The 27,245-nt window shown below is 37.8% G+C and overlaps 1 protein-coding gene across 1 annotated transcript in view; it reads left to right on the top strand.

Moving 5' to 3' along the window:
• MYRFL (myelin regulatory factor like) overlaps positions 1-23,199 on the top strand; it is a 35,280-nt gene extending 12,081 nt beyond the window's left edge. Inside the window, 19 exon segments of the mRNA XM_063155875.1 lie at positions 319-514; positions 973-1,049; positions 1,551-1,661; positions 2,232-2,322; positions 5,127-5,327; positions 6,309-6,417; positions 6,879-6,988; positions 10,374-10,537; positions 11,135-11,198; positions 11,899-11,984; positions 12,766-12,837; positions 12,960-13,006; positions 13,124-13,288; positions 17,677-17,751; positions 19,287-19,374; positions 19,639-19,713; positions 20,680-20,788; positions 22,838-22,912; positions 23,006-23,199. Coding sequence (XP_063011945.1) covers positions 319-514; positions 973-1,049; positions 1,551-1,661; positions 2,232-2,322; positions 5,127-5,327; positions 6,309-6,417; positions 6,879-6,988; positions 10,374-10,537; positions 11,135-11,198; positions 11,899-11,984; positions 12,766-12,837; positions 12,960-13,006; positions 13,124-13,288; positions 17,677-17,751; positions 19,287-19,374; positions 19,639-19,713; positions 20,680-20,788; positions 22,838-22,912; positions 23,006-23,092 — 2,002 coding nt within the window. The 3' untranslated portion in view covers positions 23,093-23,199.
• Positions 23,200-27,245: the final 4,046 nt, after the last annotated feature.

Raw genomic sequence — 27,245 nt, 5'->3', positions numbered from 1 at the left:
GCACTGTTGTAATGAATGATTGAATACACTAAAGGTTGGTTTGTGCTCTTAGGTGCACAGAGTTCCTCGATATCAGGTTTGTAATTGAGGATTATGCAAGCCTCTCAACCTCTAGTTTCCAAACATTTGGATTTCAGACTAGAATTAGGAGACATTTCATACCTTTGACAGTCTAAGAAGAAAATACTGTAGAACTGGTGATTGTAACATTGTATTTTTAGTCCAGGTTTGTCACTAAAAATCAGATGGAAAGGAGCTCAAGATATCACTTAAGTATGTCAGTACTTAAAGTTGCCATTCTTCTCCTTGTTTTTGTAGACCTGCTGTAGGATATCACATTGTCACAGATAAAGGATTTAATTTTTCAACAACAGATGATGCCTTTGTGTGCCAAAAGAAAAATCATTTCCAAATCACAGTTCATATTAGAATCACTGGACATCCAAAATATGTCAAAACTCAGCAGGGGAGGAAACCAATAGAAAAGTATTACTTGAAAGCTTATGGAATTAAGGCAAGTGTGTCTTCTCTTTGAGATTATTACTTTTAATTATCCATGTAATGAGGTAAATAATTGAAGTGAATCCTTTTCTTGGTAATTTTTTGACCAAGAACATCTAATAACTTTATATAGGTTCTATTCTCACATAGAATATCTGCACTTATGCTTGAGCATGGAATGAGCTAATAACAGTCTGGATTCAGAAAGCATTTTTTCTTTTGTAAATTAATGCACTTTCATTTTTTTTTTCTCTTTCAAATTACATCTGCAGAAAGACTTGGGCCTTCAGATTAGATGTCAATTATCAATTGATCAGCAGTCAGTTCCTCTATTGATTTCTATGTCATTCCATTAGAAATGAATGCATTTTCACTGTTTTAGGCACAATTTGCCTATTAATGTCTATTTCAATTTTCATGTGTTGAAAAATTTTATATTCTTGTCATTTTTGAAAATTGTTTGTTTTATAGGTGGAAGCTCCAAATGAAACAATTGCTATTGAACAGTCTCAATCAGATCGAAGCAAAAAAACTTTTCCTCCTGTAAAGTAAGATTTTTGAGAAAATTATTCCATTTTCTTTCAATGTGTATGATTGGTTTGAAATATGAAGTAGTTGTTTCTTGAAATCTTACAGTAGCTCTAAGCCAGTTTTCTGATTTTTATCCAGATTTCATTGTGGTTGCACACATAAAATCACAGTAGTAATATATACCTGGTCACAATTCGTTAAGAGAAATTTTCAATAGCTTTACAGGTGTGTTAAGTATGGCTATCCAAAATATTTACAGTCATCGAGAAACACTCTTTTATGCTGCTTAGAGCTGTATGACAGATGTATTTTCAGTCTTAAAAAAATGGCAGAATGTTCCTGCCCTATATGAGCAGGAGATACATTTACAGTGCTTTTTAAGGGGGAGTGCCTCTCAGAAACACTCATGCAGCATCTCTTTGCCATTCTTGAGCTATTAACTCACTGGCAGAATCAATGTTTGTTCTTCTGATCTCCAAATATTAACTTCCCTGATCTTGTTTTCTTTTCTGTTTTAGAGTTGATCTGCCAGGGGACCAGATAACTAAAGTAACACTGGGACGACTGCATTTCAGTGAAACAACAGCAAATAATATGAGAAAAAAGGGGAAACCTAATCCTGATCAGAGGTATTGCTATAGCTAGCTGTGTGTTAGAAGTAGAAAAGAGAAGGTCTGCTTTAGAAAGGAGCCAATGTTTGTGAAAAATCTCTGCCATCAGATCTGTGGTTTTTCTCCAATTCTGTAATACTTTTGTAACACTTGGTATGTTCTTAAAAGCCTCTTTCTCTGCAGTCACAGAATGATATGCAAATAAAATACCCCTAATTTTATCCTTGTGGTTAGAGATAGTTTCAGGAAATCATAGCTAGAATAATGGCTGACAAAATCAGGAAGCAAAAACTCCCAAATAATGACCATTTTCTTCTGAGGCAGGAAAGACTTTCATCTTTGAAGCTTCATTACCTTAATTTGTTAATTTAAATTATTGTGTTCTTTGCTAATTTGTAGTGATTGTGGGGTTTGTAAGAACATATTTATTAAAAGTGAAGGAAATACTTATTATTCTATATTTTAAGAACACATTTAAAAAACATTGTCTTTTTTCTGTATCAAGAATAATAGCTGTATTTAAAACATTTTTTTCTGTGAGAAAGAATTACTTCAATTATTGTCTTGATTAAATCAATTTTAAATTAGATACTTCATGCTGGTGGTTGGACTGTATGCTGTATCTCAGGACCAGTTCTACTTACTATCTGCAAATGTCTCTGAAAAGATCATTGTGAGGGTAGGTATAAATTTGTATTGCTTTCATGTAAAAGGATTTACTGTTTTGATATTCACAGGAGATTGAGGGGTCATGATACTTGGGGATAAAAGTTATCACTGAGTAAAAAAGATTGAGGAAAAAATCTACAGTTGCATATTGTATGAGTATGTTATCTTTTAATTATCAGAAATTAAACATGTTATATGTAGTGCTATAGAAGGATTTTAAAATAAAGCTTGTTATGAGTTCCAATACAAAATATCTTGATTTTTCCAGTTTTTTTTTTATTTGCAGTGAAACAATTTACTTCACTTCCCAGGAATTTTGTAAAAGCTTTCATTAGCTAGAGTCTTCAGTTTCCAAGGAGGATGAGAAGGAAAAAGAAATGAAGGAAAGAAGGTCAAGCAGCTCTAAGAAGTTTAAGACCCATAGCTTCACTTTTCCAGTGTGTTTCCACAGTGTCCCACCTCTCAATTTGATGGTAGTAATATAGGATTCAAATTAGCAAAAAAGGAAGAATAATCTCTTTTCCTCTTAACTGTTATTTTTCACTTGCCTGGTTCACCGAAATTTTTTCTTTTAGTGCTCAGCTTTAGCCTACAGTTAGACTCAGAAAAGAGAAAAACCCCAGATCTGTAGTGTAACAAGAGCTATGGAGAATTGGAGTTAGGAGAGAAAACACAGACTCCCAAAATGAGTGGGATTGCAAGGTGACTGCCAAGAGAAGGTGGGGGCTGCTGAAAGCTTTCAGTCCTGGCAGCTTTTTCTTGTCATCAGTAGGTGGTGGCTAATGTTTGAACTGGGCATAGTCTGGAGTTATACTTATTTCTAGAGTGAGTATTAAGTTTACAACTTAGAAAGATGGGAAATATGTAAGGTGCCATGTGATGGGGCTGCAAAAGATGGAGAGGGCCTCTGGAAGATTGCAGTCCACTGAACTTTTTCATGTGGGTCTGTTTAAGAGCTGCTTCTTGTTTGCATGGACTCTTTCTAGCCCTTGGCTTATGGAGAGGAGCAGGCTTAGCATTTTGGCTTGGAGTCAAGCAAAGCTCTGGTGTATTAAGTGGAGCTGGGAAGATGCTTCTAAAGAAATTTGAGGGCTATCAAGAGCTCTTGGTCCTGGCATTGTTTTGTGCAGGCCTTGCTTGCATCCTTTTTGGCAGCCCATCATCGGCCTAGGCTTACGACTATGGTCTGGTTTAGCATTTGGGTTTGGGGAGAGCAAAAGGGCAAATTTCCAGCATGTGGGGTGTTGCTCAGGGGTTTCCAAAGGAAGATGGGGGCTTTCAGATGGTTTCAGTCCTGGCTCCTTCATCTGAGCATCCTCTTGTGCCATAAACCCTCTTTCTGTAGTTATAGTGAGGTTTTGGTGGGTGTTATGGCCTGGAGCTCCTTTCTGGGTGGAGCTGTGAAGAGACCTTGAAAACAATGTGTGGAGTTCAGCAGTTTTCTGCATGGCTGAGAAGTTTTATCATCCTGGCTGCTGCTGTGGTGTTTTTGCTTCAGCTGGATGCTGAAGCAGTGTGTTTGCATCATTCCTGCATATATTGTTATTTTCCTTTATTTGTCCATTAATTTCCACAATCCTGTTTTCATCTGATTTTCTTTTTCTGGATCTGACAGTGTTACAGATATCACATCATTAATAATTTGGGAACACTGTTGAATTCTCACAATGGTCTCATTCTTGTTACTTTACAAGATATATATTTTTATGTAAGATTTAGAAATTTACATTTTCCCACAATTTTTAATATTAGATTATTTTGAAATTTCAATGAAGAGGGCTCCTTCAATGCATGTGAGACATGTTTTGAACAGGAATTCATGGAATGAAATTTTTCAAACCTGGCCACTATTTCAAACAGAGAAAAAAGAAGGCAGTAAGTCAGAAAGATCAAGAGGGATGGGTCTGAAGTGATGAAAATATCAACAGCAAAGATAGAAGGGAAAATAAGAAATTTTCTAGCTGTCTAACAGGGCTTCAGTGGCAGGGTAGAGCAAGTCAGCCACTGGCTACCTTAAAGTGGCAAAGCCATGCAAGTGCACTGTGAGGAAAGGCAGCTCATCTTCTGGCCCTTTATACACTCCAGCACAACAAAGCTACCAGCTGAGTGGTGCTTGTCAGGCTTATCAGATCATGCTCTAATTGTGTCAAACAGTGGTGAGTACACAGTGCCAGGCCTTGTAGCTGGCAAAGCCTTGTGAAAGCCTGGCTTCTTTTTATCATGATTGTTGGCCTGAATTCAAATTAAAAAAAAAAAACAAAAAAAAAAAAAAACAACCCAGAACAACAAACAACCCAAAATGAACTATTGGAATAAAATGCCTTTTCTTGTTATACTCATTCTATTGTTTTATTGGTGTTCTTTAAAAGTTTCCTTGACATGAAATTTTCAATATGCTATGAAATTTTCAATAATTTAAAGCATTACAGAGGATTTTATGAATCACATGTGTTTAATCTCTGCCTTGCTTTCTCTTTTCTGATTTCCAGTCTCAGCTAAAATTTAGTGGTAGATAAAGAATGGTTATGTGGTACAATGTTAAAATTAAAATTTGGAAAGCTTTGGACATTGCCAATTTAGCTTAAGGTGCTAATAAAGTAGAATTCAAGGGAAAAAAGCACGAAGCTGGTGCAGTGTGAGCAGAAACCCTTAGAAATAACTCCACTCTGTTTTTTTCTGTTAGTGTGTTAAAAACTTCTTGAATACAATTTCAATTTTTAAGATCTGACTTTTCATTTTCCCCGTATTTCTAATAGAATAAACACCAGTGCGTCTATGCTATGCTGTATCTTTAATGAAAACATTTCCTTGCAGGCATCCAACCCGGGGCAGTTTGAGCACGACAGCGATGTGCAGTGGCAGCGAGGAGCCGCTCCAGAGACCATCGCGTATCACGGCCGCGTCGGGATTAACACAGACGCGCCGGACGAGGCGCTGGTGGTCTGCGGGAACGCCAAAGTGATGGGCAGAGTCATGCACCCCTCTGACAGCCGAGCCAAGCAGAACATCCGCGAGGTGAGGCAGGGCAGCCTTTAGGGCACCTCTGTGCGCTCTGCAGCGCTGGGGATGGATCCCTGTTCCCACACGCCGAGCTGTCGGGATCTCTCGCTGGTCAGAGTGACCCCAAGAAAACTTGGAAAGTCTCTTTTCCCAGCCCAGGGCTTGAAAAAGAGTCAGGCCTCTTCATTTCTTGGCCTCAAGGTTGTTTATTGTATCTTATCTATAAAATTCTTTCTCCTGTCCTGCCAAGGTCCACTCAGCACAACAGTCAGAGGCATTCTGCCTGCCCCTGGGGCGGTGTTATCTTTTTATGCTAAATACTATGTATACAATGTTTACAATTACTTTCCAATACTATCACCTATATTAGACAGTGAGCTTCTACTCTAAACCAATCTAAAAATGCCAACATCACAGCAGAAGATGGAGGCCAAGAAGAAGGAGAAAGGCTGGACACACCCAGATCCCTCCATCTTGCCCCCTGAACTTCCATTCTAGAAAACCCCAAAATCTACTTTTTCACCTTATGATAAATTCACTATCATTCTACTTAATTTTTCGTGGCTTGCAGATCTTCATCTAAGGCTGGTAACTTGTTCCACGGGTCATAATCAGAAGCACAGGCATTTTGGGCTGACAGGAGTCTTGGCTGCTCAGGACAGCCAGAAGGATGTCCTGGGTCCTGGCAGAGCAGCTCTTGTATCCTGGCTGTGCTGGAATACTGACCTAAGGAGGGCAGATGTGCCATTGTGCTCTGAGAACCATCACCTACAGACTTTGGAGAAGGCTCTTTGTGGAAGCTGGGAGTTGTCAAACAGAGGGGTAACGGGCAGTACAAATGCAAATAGCGCTCTGGTAGAGGGGAATGGGAAGATTGTCTGTATTTTTCTGTGTGATGATTGACCAAATGACTGTGTCAGGCCAGTTGCTCTCTGTGGTGTCCTAGATGCCATGCTTAATGTTTCAACACGCAAATCTTGGTATTTTTCCAACTAGGTCGACACAAATGAGCAGTTGAAAAGAATAACACAAATGAGGCTGGTGGAATATGACTACAAGCCTGAATTTGCATCTGTTATGGGAATAAAAGATACCCATGAAACAGGTATAAAATCAGCTCTCTTCCCATTTTTCATTAACACCTACTGATATTTATTGGGCCATAGTGTCTTTTAATATCCTGCTATTTCATCCTCATTTTTTAGTTTACTGCAATTTCACACAGTTGTGGATCTCTTGTGGCATAAAAATGCCAAAAGTAGGTGTTGCTTGTAATTTTATAACGTCTGTTTCAATTCTTAAAGATGGGAAGTTTATTTTCCAGAAGTTTAATGAGAACGAAGTATATGCTTACAAACTTTTGTTCTTTCCGCAGAAAGATGAGAATTTTAAAGGCTCCTGGGGTTTTTTTTGTGGAATGGAGAAAAAAAACCAGAAACCCTGGATTTTCTTACCACAGTGAAATTCTAGATAGTTTTTTTTTTTTGCTTTGCCTGTAGTTTTTAGAATGGTCAGCAGGTATGGCAGTGTGTTTCCTGACATTAGTTTTTCTGACCTCCTGAACAGGAATAATAGCCCAGGAAGTGAAGAGGCTTTTACCTGAAGCTGTTAGAGAAGTTGGAGATGTTGCTTGTAATGATGGAGAAAAAATAGAAAACTTCCTCATGGTTGACAAGGTATGGTCTTGAGGGAGAAAGTGGGGATATGTATTTAGACTATTCTTTCCTGTGGGGAGCTGTGAACACATGCTGTGCCCCATAAAAAGCTGTAGCCCCCCCACATGTGTTACAGAAATGGTGTTCAGTGAATCACTGAAAAAAACTGAACCACCAGCTGTTAGTAAAGGGCTGAATCTTTTAATAACAAGAAGTATCTATATTAAAAACTGATTAAAATACTATATACACATACAGTTAAAAAGTAAAAGCCCTAACTTTTCTGAATAGAAGTGGATAGTGATTTCATAGCATTGGTTCAACAAATGGTACTCCAAAACATTATTTTGTGCTTAAGTGTTTCAGTTAATTAAGTGTTCCACAAGTGAATGAGCAATGATGGCATTCAATTTGTTAAATAAAAACTTCCTGACTCTAATCCTGGTATAACCTCCACATACCAAATCCAAGCACTAGCTATGTGTGTGGGTGTTTTTTTTTTTGGCAATCTGAAATGTTTTTTATAGGTTCAAAATCATATGCTATGAAATGGCACACAAAATAGTTACCATGCTCATAGGCTGGAAACACTGCTGAGGTATTGTTGTCCTGTGCTCTCTTCTCCTCCTTTTTCTGTGGAAATACAACTGCAAGGGACTGTCAGTCACAGAGTCCAGTCACACAAGGCTGCAGACAGCACTTGTCTGAAGGCAGCCCCTCTGCTGAGTGCTGGTTCATGCCAAAGACCATTTCCCAGCTTTTTCCCACTTGCAGCTGATGGTGAGAAGAGAGAGGTTTTAGATAAAGGTGACCTTGTCTTGTCTGAATGATACCATGAACACAATCCTGCATTCATTGTCATAATGCATTCTTTCATTTTTCTATAGAAAACACAGGTTTACACCACCAAACTTGGAGAAAATATCTACAAAAATATTGCATGTCACTTGTCATCTTTTGATAGGCTATAAATAATTTAAATTAAATCTTCTAGGTTGTATTCCATATAAAAGAAGTATGAACTAGATACCTTGAATAAAGCTGTGGAAAGAGCACTTCTGCCAATACTGTGGACAAAGCGACTTTTAGAAAATTTGCTCTATTTGGTCAGGGTTCCAGCCTGTAGTTGATTTCTATGCTAGTAGAAGAGCAGTTATGGTAGGTGACTCCAAGTTAATTTTGCCCTTTAGGCCTTCCAATTATATGGTATGACACCTGTAGCATCATTTGCATTTTTGAATGCCTCCAAAATTTCTTTGGGGTAGCCTGGTTTTTCACCTGGCAGAAGTTTAGGTTGGAGAATTGAGCTTTTGATTCATATCTCTTCCTTACTGGAATATCACACAAAACACCAGCTTGAGAGGTGCCTTCACAGCACTGCCATTTGGGCCCATCATGTTCCCTTTCTTCTCTCTGGAGGGTGCTTGCCAGTGCTTCCAGGGATGTGATCTACAAATGGAGAATACCTACTTTCTATTCATGCCTGTAGAATGTGATTCTGCTGTGTATGTGGCCCAAGCAGGAGTGGATTGTTACAGCAATGGCTTACTTGTTACTTACATTTTCTTGACTACCTGTCTAGATCTGGGCCTGAGATTACTGAGGCACTTTGGTGTTTTAATATGGTCAGGTGAATCTGTGCTTTCTCCTCTTGCTCCTAACAGTTGTGGCAGAGCCTATGAAGGTCAATTCCATGACCTTTGGGGTGACAGGATCAGGAGAGATCTGTGTCTAACATTTTAAGATGTATATTGAATGCAGGGATTTGTAACATTTCTTGTTCAGGTGGAACATCTGATTTAAATTTCTGGAGCTCCCAGCTCCAGAATAGCTCAGCAGCTTGAAAAGTAAATGGACAGTGCTTCATTTTCTTTTTTTTTTTTCAGTTTGGCAGGTGATGAGACCTTGAACTTTGTTATCTCATATTCCAAGTTTATATCAGATAAGTAGGGTGTTGGCTGGTGTTGTGTGTCTTTGTCAGGTTGGAGCTGTTGATCTCTATAAAACTAATTGATTACATTACATTTGAACCAGGATCTGCTGCTTTCCAGAGAAATGTCTCAACTATATGCAATTTGTTTTTTTGAGACAGAACCTTTTCTTCTCAGTCACACTGTGTTCAGTACTTTGTCACTAGAGGGGCAGTAAAACTCTGATCAGGTTTTTTCCTTCAAATAGTGTTCCTTCATTTTGTGAGAAGAGCAATTTTCTCAGCTAGTTGAAGCAATTCATGCTTGATTTGAAGACAATGGAAAGGGCAGCTGCTGTGTATCATTGATACAAGGGTCCATATAAGTGATTTCACAGTTCTAGGTACAAGAGATTATTTTGAAGTCACTTTTTATTTAGATGGGCTCTTGTGGCAATAGGAAGTTTTTGACTTGCCACTGATAGTGTGCTCTGATTCTGATTTCCTGAAATGCTGTCTGGGTTTTGTGGGATGCAGTCACCTTTAAAAGAAAGGTGTGCATGGCTTTTACAATGAGAAAGGCAAAACTGCTTTTATCTTACTTCTGCATAACTTGACTAGACTGGAACACAGCAACATTAACTGCAGAAATAGCTTCATCCAATGGCACCAGTCTGGTTGGACTTTAGAATGAGAAAGCCATTCTTTCACACACAGCAAACAAAGTACTTTTCTACTCTTCTCCTGCAGTGGATCAGTGGAACCATTTTTGACTCAGAAATGGATAAAATGCTATCTGGATGATTATACTGAAGGCATTTCCAGCAGCAGATTGATACCTAGATGATAAGAAGGGGTAGGAGAATAAGAAGCTTTTCCTGGGTAAAATATCCAGAACGAGTAAATGGAGGGTGTCTAAACTGTTTTAATTGCAGAGATGATCATGGTATTAGAACTTACAAGATTCCTGTAAGAGACTGGAGAGGCTGAAGGGGAGAGCAAAATTTTACGCAATCACAGCTTGACATCTGGTTTGGTTTTTAATCTGTGTCACTTATCTCTGTGTGATTAATATTATGTGTAAAACATGGATAGAAACTCTGATTTGTCTGAGCCTACCTAATGCCTGTAGGAAGATGGTTGGATGTACATTTTACTAAGGGATTCTAAAATCGATGTTCAGCTAAAGCATTGACAATCAAGTAGTAGATGTCTGTTGGAACACACTGTTAAGGTTTCAACACGGTATGAAGGTAAAAATACAGTTTAAATTCTTGGTACAAAAAGCCCTTTAGCTTCAAATTTTTCTGCAAGTCCTCATTTTCAATTTACTGCAAATTAAATGTCTAGCAAAAGGGTTTTCTGGTTATACAGCATCCCATCTACAGTGAGATAACTTGTGTTTATATAGGTGAATTCTGCACTAATTTCTGCTTGTTACACCTGATTGATGAATATACTATGTATCTACTAATTTTGTCATTGTTTCCTTCTCAGGATCAGATCTTTATGGAGAATGTCGGTGCTGTAAAGCAGCTTTGTAAACTAACAAACAATCTTGAAGTCAGAATAGAAGAATTGGAACAGTGGAATAGGAAACTGGCCAGGCAGAAACGGATCAACAGTTTAAAGTCAACAGTCAGTGAAGAGAGCAAAGTCAGGTACCTCTGCCTGGGATGTTCTCTAATCGTTGTCACACAAGTTGTTAAAGTGATCTCTAAAGTGATAGAAGTGAAAACCAATTTTGCTTGACAGTAGGGTTCAGCTATTTTCCAGTATTTAAGTCATGCAAAAGACCCCAAATGTCTCAAATTGTTTTTAGTCACTGATGTAATTAATCTTTGAAATGGCTGTTAAATTGCAGTAATTTTTGTAATAGCTTCTGTTGCATAAAGTAAAGGGTAGATTATGTCCAGTAACAGCTCTGGGAAAATTGCTTCTAAAGCAAATCTGCAGAGCTTCTTCTGCAAGAAAGGATCTTCACTGATGCTTCAGTGGAAGTGATGAGTTTTTCCTGTTTCTAAGCAATTTCCCCAAGTTTTCTTTCTTCCCAAATCAAATGTAGCATTTAAGAGCATTCACCTGAATGAGTTAACTGGAACCTTTATCCTTGAAAATGAATCTGCTGACACTTCTGCCTTTCCCTTTATAAATGTTAAAATTGCAAAAGCAAGTGACATTAACACGTTAAAAATGTCTTTTCTTCATTAATTACTTGCTGAAGCATTTGAATATTAAAGAGATCTTGTCTCTTATAGCAGGTACAGTCGAGCTAATAGTCTCTTGCCATCAGTAAAATCAGTCCCACTAAAATCCAGGAAGGTGAGTGAAATGAAATCCTTGTCTGAGTCATTCACTGTGATTTGCTTTCACTTTCTCTTGCCTGTATCATGGTATGGGAAGTGGATACCCCTTTTCAAAGGGATCATATGAGTGAAGAAATACATATATTGACCTTTTTCAAGACAGACGTCCTGGGGTGCCAAGCCCTGTCCTTTAATATGAACCAATGTTCATTTGACTACTTATCTTTTGCCAGTGCTAAAGAGCAAGGTCAAATGTGCTTTATAACATAATGACAGTCAAATGCTCCATCACCCAAGATTATCATACTTGTTTGGAAAGTGCCTTTCTTCTGTATTTGTACCAGTCCTGCTTTAATGTGGTCTGAGCACATACTGAAAGCTGCTGAGCTTTTAGTTCTGGACACTTACTGAGTTCTTTATTTGATTTTTAAATATTTCAAAAGTATGAAAAATGGCAGGAAGAAAGGACAAGGAACTGTTATTTTTAGCTATCTTTTCTTCCTCTATGTTTGTGCCCCCAAACTATCAACAAAGCACAGTGACTAACAGTCTTAGCGACCTTTTAATTTTCTCTCTGTAGATATTGACCCCTATAAAGGGTGATCATGAAAGAAACAAGGATGATGTAAAGTCAACCCAGTGTACTATTTCTTAATCTACAAGAAGTAGCTTAGATATGTGCCGCTTGAATTAACCAAACTCTTTTTTTACCATAGGTTTGTTTATCAAAGACCAAAGAATCTTGCTCCGTGAGGATTTTCCGGGTGACTATAATAGCTTTGATTGCTATTATGGCACTATGGTAAAAATTAATTAGCAACAATTTGACTTGTTTCTCCTTTCTGCTTTCTACCTATCTGAAAGAATATAGCACTTTTTCATCTTCTTTTCCCTTCCTACTTGAAGAACACAATGTATTAAAATTAACAATTAATATCCTTGGTAAAGTTGAAACCATTGTATAAAAGTAAGGTACTCATGGGATGGACACACAACTGATCTCTCTCCATGTCACAATATATGGTGACATGCACAATGCACCTTGAGTCTACCTCAGTGGCTTGTACTACAGGTGCTAAACTGCATGTTTTATCCAATCATTCTGTGCCTAAGTACAATTTCTGATGTACAGAGTGATTCTGTTGTGTGAAATGAAGTTGAAACTGTTCCCACTGTGGTGGGCAGTTATGTGACTGGAAGTTCAACTTGTGACATTGGACTTGTGGAAAGGAAAGTATGCTCTGGACTCCTGAGATTGCCATTTTCTGTCTCCAGTCCAAAAACTTGTGGCTTACAATCAATCTCTTTGCAACCTGAGTGCTTTGAACTGGTGGTGTGATTCTATTTAGGTTGGAAAGTGGCTGTATTTTGTGTTGAATACAAGTATAATGAACACAATACTGTATACAAGTATCTGATCTAAACCCCATTAAATTCAGCTGAAATTTTTCCCTCTGAAGGGAAAGTGATCAGATAGTTAATACTTGCATGACTGCATTTCCCCACAATGCTGTCAAGGTGTTATTCCTATTGTGTTGCATAAAAGATGAATGTAAATCTAGAGAACAATTCTCTTTCTACAGTGCTTTGACAATATGGAGCCTATATTTACTTAGCGTTCATGACAGACGTTTTGCAAAACATCCAGTTTACAGGCAAGTAGTTAAATTACCATTAGTGAATTCAAATTAGTAGAATCAGTAATAGACTGTGGATCAATTTGTTTTGGTCCTCAGCTCTAATGTCCATTTCTTAATGAATTGTTTTTCTTCCTCAGCAGCACCTCAAGTCCTGTTCCAGTCTCTCCCTCTACTACCACAGCAGGTACTGTCTCTCTGCTGGTCTGCATACACATAAGTGGCTATTATAAAATGCCAGTATGCAGCCTTTGTGGGAATTATATTTTGGTTTTTTTGTTGTTGTTGTTTGCTTTTTTTTTAGCATTACAGAGTGAGAGCACAGCTTCTCAGACCACACAGCCCATCAGCAGGATCCCTGAAGTCAATTTCTGTGGCATTTTACCTTGTGACAAGGTCTATTGTTGTCCAATTCACCAACCAAAAGTCAAATCTCTAAGCTATGAAAAGAATAATGCAAAGGAAAAACGTAAGTTGAAAATATAATTCTATATAATTTGAGCAGAGACTGTATGGAAAGTGTGGGAAAAGGGGCAAGAATCTTTAAAGGTAGTTAGCTTTCTACAAAAGAGCTTATTCCAGAGGATTTAAAAAATCTTGATATAACTAATCATCACTGCAGTCAATATGTTTTTGAAAAATCCAGTCTGGTTACCCTTAAGAATTCGGGGCCCTAAGGTGTCTTGTCTGCTGTCACTGTTTTTCCTGGCCATTCTTGGTAAATTATTTGATGTGAACTGGAAAATCACTAATCCATTTAATTGACCTTTGGCTACGGGTGGATGTGAGTTGATTAGGGGTAGTAGAGAATTGACTGACAGAAGCAAAAACCCCCAAGAAATGGAATTGTATCACAATGTGGTGCTACTACATCTTTTCCATGGGCAGAGACAGAATGCCAACTTCCTGGAAACATAAAACTTACAGTTAAAACTCTGATTATTAAGACAGGAATTTTGAACAGTAGTATTTGAAGGCAGAGCTCTATAAAATAAAATACTTTTACTGGAATTAATTATTTTACTGATACTGTCTGCCAGGTGTTGTATGCATAGTGTCTGAGAAGATGCATTGTTTACAACTTTTACAATATTTATAAGAAAGGGTTAATGCATAAAGGTATTAATAACTTGTGGGAATCTATATTCCTCTCTCCCAGTCCTTAACACATCCAGCGTCTGGAAGCAAGTGTTAATGTTACTAAACCAGCTTTCACACTCTTCCTATCTTGGCCTTGGGAGCAATAATTGCACAGTTGACAAAGTGAAGTGAACCTGGGGCTGGATGCAGTTCAGCCTCTGAAGTACAAATGCCTGCCAGGGCAGGCTTTACCAATTGCTGTGACACTGTGAGCATGAACTGTTTCAGTGGGTCTCACCCACTGGCCATTCTGTACTCTGCAGACAAGCTGTATTGAGTGGTCCTTGTGATTCTTGTGATCAGTGCTGCAGTAAGCCCTGTGGCAGATAAAACCCAGCACAGCTTTCAAGAGGTCATACCTGAGTGATTTGTATTGCTCTGAAGCCTGAAAGAGTATTGATTAATTAAGAAGACATTAATCTCATTTATAAATGAGGGAATGGTAGATGGATGAAAATGAAATATGAAAACCTTCTGTCCTCAGCTGGCTGCTTCTGATATTAGGTGGAAAGAGAAGATAAGAATAAACACAAAGCATTACCTTCTCAAGGTTTTATGCTCCAAATAGCATTAAGAGTGGATCCAAGAGTGAAAAATCAGCACAGTACACATGCTACTGAAAGATTTCAGTTCTGCACAAGTTTAATGAACCTGAATATATTCCCAGATGGAAGGTAACAATGTCAATATGAAATCCAAACAGAAGGAAAACCAACAAGCTGTTTAATGTAGCTGTAGCCAAGACAAATGAAAAGGAAAATGTTTTCAGAAAAAAAGCTAAGCATTAAATATGGGGAATAATCATGATAAAAAGTGGATGCTTTAGAATCAGCTGATTAGTCTGATTCATGGAAAGGTAGAGCTGTTTGAAATTGCTATTAAATTAAATGCTAATTTAGGATTTACTACAGACCTTTTCCTTCTCCACATGCAATACTTGAATCCTGTGGGTGCAGACTACTGCATTCATTGTAGCTCCTAATCCTTTGCATCCCAGAGCTGTTGATGAACAGGCTGTTTGGAAAGCTCAAGTAGAAGCAAAAGCATTCATAAGCAAGAGAAAAATTATTAAACAAAAACTTAGCACATCTTTAAGTCACCTAACTTAATGTGACCTTTTTTTCCTCATATTTTTTTTGAAACTGATTTCTCTGGAGGATTTAGGCTTCAGAACTTCCATTGATTTCAGTGGAATTGAGGAATGTGAATACCCTTCAGTGTTTGGGCCTGTTCTGCTCTCTGCTTCCATGCCATTAGTTCTCACTGCTCTCCCCTTAATGTTAAGTGCCACCGATAACCAGGAGCTGTCCTTACTGGTTGTTTCTCCCCAGTGTCCCTCCCTGCACAATAAAAGGTTGGTGAGAGCTCCTGCTGGACTTTGGTCAGCCTCAGAGGGCAGTTAACAGATTCATAGTAAAGTACCACCACCATGAGAAACCATCAGTAGATTTTTCCCACGCTGCTTATGGAATATTACCACTCACTTGAATTAAAACCATAGAGTATTTGAGAGGAAAAAAAAAAGATACTGCATTTATTGGATGAGTTTTTCTTAATCTTATCTGAAGATGATGGTTTTCCTCATTACATTCTTGCCATGCTTGTACTTCTATATTTGTTATTGAATTGGATCTTCACAGCCCACATGGGCCTTTGAGAAAGCCCTCAGTGTTACTATATGTGAAAGAGTGGAATTTTATTTACAATTTATTGAAGGTTGCTGTGGTGCTTTGTGGTAGTTCTTGGTGTTCTCAATTGGCACCTTGTATTCAAAATTTAGATTGCAATATCTAAAAGAACAATGAAATGGTAATTCTATGATGAGTAAAAACCCAAGTGAAAATAAAGTTCTATGCTGGTTACCGACTCGGTCTAAAATCTTAGTGAAGTAAATCTGTCTTTGTCCTGGTTTTTGTACAAAATTCTGATACTGCTTAATGCCTTCTTCCAACACCTGCAAAAGAATCACAATTTTAGGTGTTTACTAATTCCAAGTTTTAATAAATATTCCTACCATGCAAGCATGGGCTGAACTATTTTATCTACATGGAGCAATCTTTTACCTCTACTAGGGGATATAGGTTTTCTACAGAATAGCTCTCTATTAATGAAAATACAAAATTACAGTGTTTAATGCATTGCTAGCATAACTGGACTATTAAGAGAAGTCAGGAGGAAATGAATGTGTGACTATTAGTTTGTGAATTAAAGGGAGGAATGAGAGAATGAACAGGCTTTTATTAGATCTGCCCCAAGATGACTGTACTGTATAAGTGATTGCATGTGTTCAGTAGCCATTTTACTAGGTGTGTGGAACTGTACAATGAAATGGGACAGCAGATGACTGCTAAATGCAGCAGTTACCACCACATCTGGCAGAACATGTAGATCTGTATGATGAGTTAGTAAATAGGAAATGAATTCAAGGAATAGCTGGCAGCAGTATGAGAGTTTTATAAAAAACACAAGACAGATTAAAATCCCAAAGATGATTTTGTATTACATTGCTTCTGGGCCCTTGGATTCCATTTCTTAATGTTGCTCCGTGCTCTTGGTAACCTACTAGCATGAGAAAAGTCTGGATTTTCTTACTTCCCAGTACTGAAATGAAATCCAAATCTGGAGTGAATAAGAAAACAAAAAGGTCAATCCAGCTGTCTCGCTTCAATCTCAGTAATAATGCATTTTGATCCTTGCTTCCTATCATGAAACAGTCATTCTGAAATCAGAAAATTTCCTTTGGAAAACATAGTAATGGAGTATTTTGGTATTCTAGAAATGACATTCGATGGAGCATGTTAATTTAGGCAATATCAGGATTTCCCAGTGCCAGTTTCCTGGTAACATGTCTGAACAGATTCTTAGCTGGCAAGCTGTATAGAGGCACAGGAATAGCATTAGACCATTTCCCAAGGGTCTGAAGGGCCATTTGCCTTCCCCAGGTTGTACTATATGATGGTTATTCAAAAGATCTTTTAAATTCACTTTTCTAGGCAAGTGTTGAGCAAATTAATAGAATAACAATTAAAAACAGAAGTCATCAGCTTATATTACACAGCCTAGTTCCATGTTTGAAGTTACAGAGGTGATATCAGTGAACATGGTGATCATGCTGTTAGAGACATGTATTAGCTTTTTAAGTTCGGTTGTGCATCCTCTCACTGTAGTACTGGCTCAGTCCTCAGTATCTTTACAACACACATTCAAAAATTGAAGTTGTTCCCTCAGCCTGTATTTAGGCATACCAGATGCCTAAATACAGCCTGTATTTAGGAATTATAGGCATACCAGATGCCTATAATTCCTAACACGATTTTCTCACTAATAAGGAAGATGTGGCTTTATGTTCAGATTTGTGCTGAAGTGCCTGGCTGCATATTGACTTTCAGCTTGGCTCTCTGTTATAGAAATTGGTGATGTTCTCTGTGTGTGACGAAGTCTTTTCTATTAGGCTATGGTTTGGAAATGTTTTTGATATTCTGTAGATTTCAAAAACTTGTTTCTTCTTATCTGCAAACTTATTTTAACTGTGTATATCTTCTTCTGAATGGAGGTGCTTTGTATTTTAAAGATCTCTCTCGTGGTTATGCATATCTATTCAAGAGATAATTAACAAAATTATCTTCTGGTTATGTATGGTATACTTTGGAATATACTTTGCTGTTACAATTGTGCAAGGCTGATTTTGGTGATGTTTGTACGTTCACCCTTTCACAGAAAACAAAAGTGACATGTTACCCAAACGAGATTCCATCAAAAAACCTCGTGGAAGACCTGATCTTGGAAATGACTGTAAGTTCTATATTTAAATGAAAAAATAAAAGGTTACTTGTATAACTTTCAAGATCTACTTTTAGGCTTTGAATTGTGCTTCTGGAATTTAGGGAAGTTTCAGCTGTATTTCATCATTATAGAAAATTACCACTTGTGAGTCTAGTTCCTGTGAACAACAGGAAACCTGTGATTCACTATAATTTTCAGTTTATTCTTACATCTTCATTAGGTTTTTATAGACATTCTGACTACCCTCTCTAGAGAGTTCTTAGGCTTGGCTTCAGATACAATAAAATGACAAGTGGCATTTTCCTTGACAGGAGCTAAAATCTTGTGCTTAAGGATATGAATGTGATATTCATGTGCAGGAAACTCATGATACAGTGTGAAGGAAGTGCTTGGGGTTTGCCTCATCTCACCTAAGGGATTAAAATGTCAGCTGCTCAAAGGGGCCATCCCTACCTTCAGATCCTAACACTGCCTTCAGAGGACATGAAATTAAGTTCCTTGACACAGAAAGTTTGGCTTGATTTCAGGTTCCCCTTTTAGTGACTGTGCACTGCTGTCAGAGCCAGTCTGGGCTGAAAATATTGATTCTTTTCTGTACAGATGAGTATCTGCTGACTACATATGTTATAACAGCATGCTCTGGCATTCATTCAGTATGAGCAGGATTATGCCTTGTGTCTTTTTGGTTTATGTGGATCCTCTGTTTTAAGGCTTGGTTGTTTTTGGTTTTGGGTTTTTGAAATAAATATTTGATTAAAGAATAGGCAATATTTGGATGATAAAACATCTAGACTTGGACATCTAGACCATGGACTTAAAGCAGGTGAGGAATAGAACACAGATTCTGCCTGTTGCTGGGATGTGCCCCAGTGGGATGATCTGGGAAAAAATCATTCCCCTTCTGATTTTTTGCATGTGCACACACACCTCAGATGAGTTCAGCAAGGATTTGGACAGCGCTCTCAGACACATGGTGTCTACCTAAGGGAAAAACAATGTTACCATGGCTATATTCATCATCTATCTGCAGTATATTACAAATCTCTTGCAAAAAAACAAAGTTCTTGCAAGTTCAAGGCAACATTATATGAAGAAATTATGATTTTCATTTAAGCTGGGTAATTTTCTTCCACAGGGAATTAGAAAAAATTTTGTTGCATTCCATATTATTCCTCTCAACAAAGATGAGGTTTTTCAACTTTATGGTAACTTGAATGGGTATGACTTCTAGTACATGAAAATGAATATTGACACATTTGAGTTTTACTTGGGTTGCCATCAAAGTAGCCTTCAACATCTGTGCAAAAGAAAATGGTGCAATGTTAGGTTCCCAGGATATTCATCCTTGCAAACTGAACAAGGTTCTTATCTGCAATGGCAGAATGATGGTAATCAACCAGAGGCTTTTAACTGAGTGCTCATTTGGACCTGGAGCAAGTCCTGTAGTGGCAGTCAAGGCAGTAGACTAACTGCAGTTTTACTATGCTCTTATCTATTATTTCAGAAATAATCAAGAAAAAAATTATTATTCTTAATATTTTTAGGGATTGACACAACAATCAGTTCCATACAGATTTTGCAAACTCAGCAAAGCATTGACAACCGCTATTGTAGTAAAAATCTGCAGTGCAGGTAAGAGAATTTTTAATAATTATTATTTTATTATTTAATAAAATAATAACAATAATTGTTTTATTTTGTTATAGTAGGATAAAAGACCATTATTGTGGCCTGGCTGCCTGGCTGGCTTCTGCTCACAGTTATTTCCTCTCGGATGCAGTAGTCTTTGATACCTTTTAATGTTTTTTTCCGTTTAAATTTAAATGCAATTTCCATGTTTTGGGGAAGATATTGTCTATATCAAAATCTCATGTGTATTAATACATCCTTTTTCAGCTCTGGAAACTACAGCTATGTTATTCCTATTAACAAATACACGCCCATGGATATAGAAATCTCACTGGAAATAAAGTAAGTACAATTAAAAGGAATACATGCAAAAGACAACGGTGGTTCTTCATTTGATAGAAATTCTTGCCTGATGCTTATTGCTACACAAATCCATCCTGTTCAGAGGAGTGGGAAAAATGTAGTGCACAACTAAATTGTTAGTGTAGACCTTTTGGGTAGATTCCTTGCTGTTGCATAGGTCCAATACCACTCTCAGCTCAAGGAAGACTTCACGTGATGCTGCAGGTATTGAAATCCAGAAGTCTTGAGCTTCACTCCTAATAAGCATTTGGACACACACATATGTCTGTGTTGGTAGGATTGTGGTCTCTCGCCTAGGGATCAGAGTTTTCTTTTGTTGTAGAGAAACGTTGTTAGGAACATAACATGAGTAACTCCAGAGAGTGCCTTCTTTGGGACTGTTGTGCCAACACTGTGAAAGGGGGGTTCTTGTGCAGGAACTTCTGGTGTTGCATAAAATTGTGACTTACAGCAGGGAAAAGCAGCAGACTTATTCCTTTCAGCAGCTTTTTCTCCTCAAAAGCCCACCTCCACCATGTTCTCCCAGAGGGAACAAGTAATTTATTTTGGAGTTTTATTCTGAGAAAGGCCAGCACTAACCAGAACAGCTGCCAAACAATCTGCTTCACAACAGTTCATGACTTCCATGTCTGCAACAAAGGACTTGTCCAGTCTTTTGATCTTCAATGTTATCCCTGTAAACATCTGCATTTTTCAAATAAGATGAAATATAACAGTACCCCTGAAGTGTCTACTTGTTTTGTACAGCCACTGAAAATTTGTCTTTTAAATGCATGCCATTATAATCCAATAGTATAGCACTCTCATGTAGGGATTAATACATCATATACAGAGTTTCACTGAGTATGACTGTATTTTGAATATTGGTTTGTGGTTTGGGATAACTGATAACTGATTTTATTTTTAATAAAGTCATTTATCCTTATTTTTCTCTGTTTCTTGAAGCACCACAGAACCATTAATTATATTTCTCTGCAAAGTCACATTTGGAAATTATTGCTCCCATTATTCTTCCAGCCAAAACAGTAGGAAGAATTTCCAAGAAACCACACAGGTAAGACTTGTATAGCAATACTCTGGGGTTTGGGAAAAATTGTTATGAAATTAATGGCTACAAAATTCTGATCTTTGTTGAAGTACTAGAAATCCAAATGCTGGTACTTTGAGTCTGTCAGTCATGGCTGGCTTTGGCATGACCATAATGAGATGCAGTCTTTTTGTTGGAGTCAGTTTTCTGCTGACTTTTATAAAAACCTGTCCAATAATTCTCTGAAAGGACAGTTTTGATTCTACTTCAGACTAAGCCACCACTACAACTCATTATAACTCCAGAGAAATGGGAGTAATTTATCACTGAGAGCTTTAGGGGAGTTCTCCAACCTCTCATCTACTTTATGGCTTCTATTATTATTTTACGCGTAATTAATTCCAGTTTTAAAGTCTAGAATTTGCTGGTAACAATGGTAGTGTTCTGCTTTATTTCTGTGTGAACAGGAGCTTAAAGGTAAATCCCTTAGGGAAAATTCTTCATTTTAAAAGCAAAATTGTTTATGTGTCATTCTCTGGATTCCCTCAATGGGGATAAAATCTGGTGAAACAGGTTGGCTTTTCCCAATAAAAAATATTTAGTGACCAGGTCTTGCAAATCTTGAAACACCTCCAGTAAATTGATGAAGGCTTTAAACTTTCTTCAGGTTCCCTGAACATACAGGCCTCCTTCAAGGCGCTCATTTGTCAATGTTTGTTTAGAAATGTCTATTCTGGCTAAAACAGTAGGAAAGGCAGAAGCAATGATAATAGCATTTCTGAACACATTGTAGCAGAAACATCTCTGAATTTGGAAGTAATTTCCAAGTTCTTTTGGAGAAGAGTCTTCAGAATTCTGATCTGTGATCCCATACATAACATGTTTTTAATTGATTTTGTTTGTTTGTTTTTTTGTGCTTAATCAGATTACAGCACTTGGGATACCTCCAGCTGACTTTTTGCTCAACTTTTCGAATGTCTTTGCAAAAAGTTTCAGGCTTCTTTGTAACAGTGGCATAGTCATCCAAGAGCTCAGATTTTCCAAGTTTTGACCTGTCTGCTGTAATTTTAACAGAATTGAAATTAAGTCAGACAAAGAGAGTTTCACAATGCAGAAATGTCCTTGAAGCTTACTGACAAAACTGGTCAAAGAGATTTCCTGTGTCAACCTGAAATCCACATGAAAAGACTAAAGCTAACTAGCCTCCAGCAGCAGTGAGCATTCAGATTTGATGTGACTCAGAATAGAAATGCTGCCTAGTTGAAGAGGTTTCTTTTAAGAGGATTTTTCTAGGGATGGGAAGGCTTATTCCCTACCAAAAGGCAGAACAGCAATCATTTGGGCTCACCAGCCCCACATAAGTTTTGTCATGTGAACATATTTTCTCCAGCAGAGAGGATGTGTCAGAAAGTGAAGTGAGGAGAAAAAGATGAAGGAGTTGAGACACTAGAAATGTAAATTACCATGGATCATTAGGTGAAAGAGAGGTGAGGATTGAATTTTGTTTTATTCATTGTAGCATAAACATTTCAGGTACAAAATATGTTGTTTCACTTTTGCATGGCAGAACACTGTAATAAAAATTAGCATGAAACCTTGCAGGTATCTGCTTTTGAAATAGTGACTGAAGATTCTACCCGTATCTTTAGAATATATGGAGGAAATTCTGTCTTCTGAGCACTGCTAAAGTTCCTGTCCCAAAATCAGCAGAACTGCCATTTGCTAGTATTACAAATTAAAGCTCTCGGGTCACCTGGCATATCAGGAAGAATCCCTATTTTTGGGGGATTTGCTTAGAAAATGAGTGAGGGAATCCATTTATTCAGAGCCAGCTGAGTGTCGCTGGGAGTCAGATGCCTGCCAGTTCTCCTCCATGTGGAGCTGATCAGAGTAAACCACATTTGCAGGGTTTAAAGTCAGCACTTGATCTTTAAATACATTTGCCTGTAGTTATCATGTCTCGATATCATAATGACCTTGCACTGCATGTGTCAATGAAACATTTCCAGAGTCTGTCCTTCTCTCCAGTTTCCCCTGGAATGAGGTTATCTGATCTGTGTCTCATTTGTCCCCTAGGGACGGCAGCACATTTGGGCTCTCCCCGTAGCTAAGCTGTATGACAGCGCATACTCCTTCCGCGTGGCCGTGCCGGTAAGCCTTTGCAAATGGCAACGTGGCAAAAGACAAACAGCACTTGAACTGAAAGAAGTTCCTCTATCAACCTCCTTTATTTTTCTTTTGCAGGGTTTTGCTAGCTGCTCAACAGACCGTTACTTTGCTGGAATGTTTTTCACTGATTATTACTTCTACTTTTATCGGCAGTGTAATTAAAATGTTGCCAAATATTCTGTTCTTTGGGGAAAAGATGAGGAAACGCTTAATATGAAAAAGAGACGTGAAAATAATCCTGGATATTTTTTAAACCTCTTTCTGGGTTGTATGGGACTTTCTTGGGTTTTTTCACTTTTAAATTAAAAAAAAAAAAAAAAGTAGAAAAATAAAGTGTTAACAACAACTCTGCAGTTCCAGAAACTGTTTCTAAAAAGACACGAGGTAATGGAGTATATGATGTTATTGTGGGTGGAGTGGGAGCTTCAAAGCTTATTAGAGAAGCCTTCCCATTGACTCACAGGGTGCAGAATGACCTCTGGTTTTCTAAACTCCTCAGAGAGGAGTCTGGATGTGATTGGATCCAATCTTAGCCCCAGACTTGTTCAATGGTTTAAGTCTAAGGAATTATACATGTGTGATTGAACCTTTGTACAATTTTGTCATGCAGAATTAAGGATAGCAAGCCAGATGTACCAAAATGAATGATTTATTACAATAAATGATTAGACAAATAGATCTTAATCAGAATTACTACATGGTATGAAAGCTAACACTGCTAGTATAGTATATGATAATATATTAAAGCAACGGTATTAAAGTCATCAAAAAAGAAACAGTTATTGAGTAGAGATCAATGTTACTCACCCATACCAATGATTGTGGGCAAACATCTTTAGCTCACCTTAAGAGTCATCCCACCCAAGGGAGGAATCTCCACACATGCTCCAAGAAGGAGTGTGCTAGAAATCCCTGCCATTTGGCACTTTTATAGTATATATATAAGTGGTACTCTTTATACTATAAGTGGCTCACTGTCAGCCATATGTCTCCATATGGTTATGGAGAAGTCAGCTGTGTCAGCTCAGCATCTTTAGATAAGGATACTTTACATATCTGCCACACCTTCACCTCACTATCAGGATGTTTAACTTTGAAATTGATGAGTCAGATTTGGTTTTGTGTAATTTAGCAGCAAAAGCAGCATGACACCTCCACTCAGTTCACCAGCGATAGCTTTGAAATGTTGCATTGCTCAAATCTTCACTGCATCCCAGACAGAGCATCCTGCTACAGGTGTGTAAATAAAATTATTGTATGGATCATAGAGAAGTTATATGATATTGTATGTACAGTAGACAAGAGCAAATGGGTAGGAACAGCTGAGCTGAGATGCCCTTAAGTTTTCAGAAAATGGGAGGATGATTAAATTACTTTTTAAAAAAATATTATTCCTTTGCAATAAGGAAACCTGCTTCTGTCCTATAGGCATGCACCTTCTTTTATTATCTGCTGCCCTTTTTTAGATGTAAATCCGTTTATTTTTTTGCTAACAGAACCAAAACCAACCAAAACTCTAAAAGAGAAATGTAGCACAACAGGTCAGTTCAGTTGTCTAATGTTTCCATTTCAGAAAGCAGTCCCATCATTACCACCAAGCTGTGTGATTTAACAATGCTACTGCTATTTAAATGAGTTTTTTTTCCCCTCTGGAACAGGAATGAACTATTTACTACTAAATTCACGTCATATTTTTTCTTGGTGTTTGTGATTTGTGTTAGATTGATAAAAGAATAGAAATATTGAAAAGAAGAATGTCTTGCCTTCATGGATTTCTACGTTGCGTATGTATACACACCTGCATGGGAAAATTCTTTCTATTTATATTTTGGAAATACATTTTTAAGGAAGAGCTATTCAAATGAAATTTTACATTAGTTGCTCAGAAAGAAATCAGATATAATAATCATCTAAAGTGTAAATAGTGTTGTAGGGTATGTTTAGATCAATCCTTTTTTTGTGTAGAGAAGAGAAATTAAATATAATAGACTGACTGTAGGCTTTTAAAGATTTATGATGTGAAAGCTACATTTGAAAAAATGTCCTCTGAATGAAATTATTTAACAGTGAAAGGGAAACATTAGGAAGAAAAATTGATGTCTAAAAAAGACCTTGCCACAGTCTTTGTAAACACCAGTGTGCCTTAATTATATATTTATTGCCCAACAATGTGATGAGAGAGTTTAATTTGTTTCTCTGCCTTGATTTGGCATTTCTTTTGTCGCTATTTTGGGATTTCCTTTAGGAATGTCCTTCTCACTGAATTTTTTTTAGATGCATGTGCTTAGTTGGGGTCAATTGCAATGTCTGGCTTATTTTCCTTAAATAACTAATTTGTTTGACCATGTAGGTGTAAGGGTTTTTCTGTGGTGTGGACTTTTTTTTTTTTCCTGGGAAGAATTTGTGGTGTAAACCAGTGTTCTATAATATTCCAGAGACTAACTGGTGTTGGAACCCTAGATACAAAATAGTCAGAAATTTGTGCCTTTAATTTTTTGTAGTCCATACTTGAGGGTAGAGTCAACCTGTCACAGATGATAACATGTGCATTTTGAACAGAAACTCTACATTTTAGGCCCACCTGGTTTTCATCACACTATTCAGGATTGTATTTCCCTTCGCAGTGGCTCAGAGCACTGCAGGAGAATATAAACTCTTAAGTGTTTCCTGTCTTTAAAAGACTTTCTGTAATTAGTCTAGGGTGAGGTGCATGTGGGATAGCATATTTTATTTCTTAAAAAGCTTGTGGTGATTTAATTGCACATCAGTTTGCCCATTTAAGAATTTCCAACTTGTTCTCTAGTCCTGTAATTTGTTTGTAGCAAAGTACTGTTGACGATTTCATTCAGGTTTAAGGTGTGGCTGTATGAAGGCTGTGTTCTAACACATCTGAGATAAAAAATATCAATCTTGGCAAAAGCTAGGGAAGACATTGCAGAAATTAAATACTTGGTGTTTAAAGAACCGTGGCTGGGTGATGTTTAGCTGCTTACTGGGGTTAGACTGTGACACAGCCCCACCAGAAACTCAGTGAGTGACTGACCTTCGTGACCAGATTTTGATCCATTTTGGACTGGAAATATAGAAGCTCTAGAAATGATTCTCACTCCCCTAACTGCCAAGCCTTCACTTTAGTGTGTTTGGGGAAGTGGAACACACCTTGACAGCACTGGACTGGTGACATTCTTGGCCTCCTGCTGTCCTTCTCCCTTGTATGGCATTGAACTAGAACTACCAGAGAAAAGAATACCACAGGGAAAATATGACCAGCAGCATTTTCCATCCTGTACCGACAAAGGAAGTATGGATTGACCTTTCCAAATAAATAGGTCTGTTGCTTTTTTGGTTTGGGTTGGTTTTTTTTATCCATTTCTGTGTCCTCAGTAACAAAATTACAACATTTTTTAATAGTGGTCATTCTAAGTTGAAAGAATTTTTGTGAATGCTGAATAATGAATTATTAATGGTTTACGTAAATTTTACTTGGAATAGGAAATTCTCTTTCCCTTATCTATTTTTACCACAATGTGGTTGTAAGAGACCTTCAGATATCCATCACTGGAATATGTCTGCCTAATTTAAGAGGGACCTGAGGCAAGGCAAACTGCCAGACTGGGTGAAAGTCACAGCTGTAAGTTGCAGAAGGCAAATGCAGGGATAGAATGGGGTGATCTTGTGCCATCTGATCTGGCTTTCAAACCATGCTGTGCATACCAAGAACATGATGTGGCACTTCGTGTTTTTACTTGACTCTAACACAGATTACTGCACTGTGCTTTTTCTGAGTTCGATCTAGCAGCGGCAGCAGCATTTGAAATAAGAGCCAGAGATCACTTCAAAGCCCAGTGCATTGAGCCAAGAAAAGGCAGAAAATCCTGCATGGCCACTTCATGGAAACCAAGGACAAGGCAGAGGAGCAGAATGAGCAGTTCTGAGGTGTGAGTTTGCAGCTGGAATTGCTGGTGGCCTTTGGCACATCTGTGGACAGCTGTGAGCAAAGAGGCATTTTGGTCTCTTACCACAGCTCAGTTCGAGTGACTCTTTTGTTCAGAAGATGCCTGGTAGGTAGTGAGGAGGCTGCCTGGGGGGAGGATGTGAGCCCAACCTGAGAGTTAGCAATCCCAAAACTGGGTTTGCAGTCCTGCACAGCACAGGTCTGAAGGAAGACCTGGGTGTGAGCTTTTTATTAAGTCCTGATTGTCTACATTTTTCTAGGATTTTAGATTGCTTTATAAAATCAGAAAAATACTTTCATTAAGATTTGCTGTTGGGTTAAATTCTGCTCACATACAAGAAGTCCCTCACTCAGGAGTCA

This window comes from Melospiza melodia, chromosome 4 (genome assembly GCF_035770615.1).
Source record: "Melospiza melodia melodia isolate bMelMel2 chromosome 4, bMelMel2.pri, whole genome shotgun sequence".
NCBI classification, from domain to species: Eukaryota; Metazoa; Chordata; class Aves; order Passeriformes; family Passerellidae; genus Melospiza; species Melospiza melodia.
The sequence above is the reverse complement of the archived record's forward strand: the minus strand, read 5'-3'. Positions and strand labels throughout refer to the sequence as shown.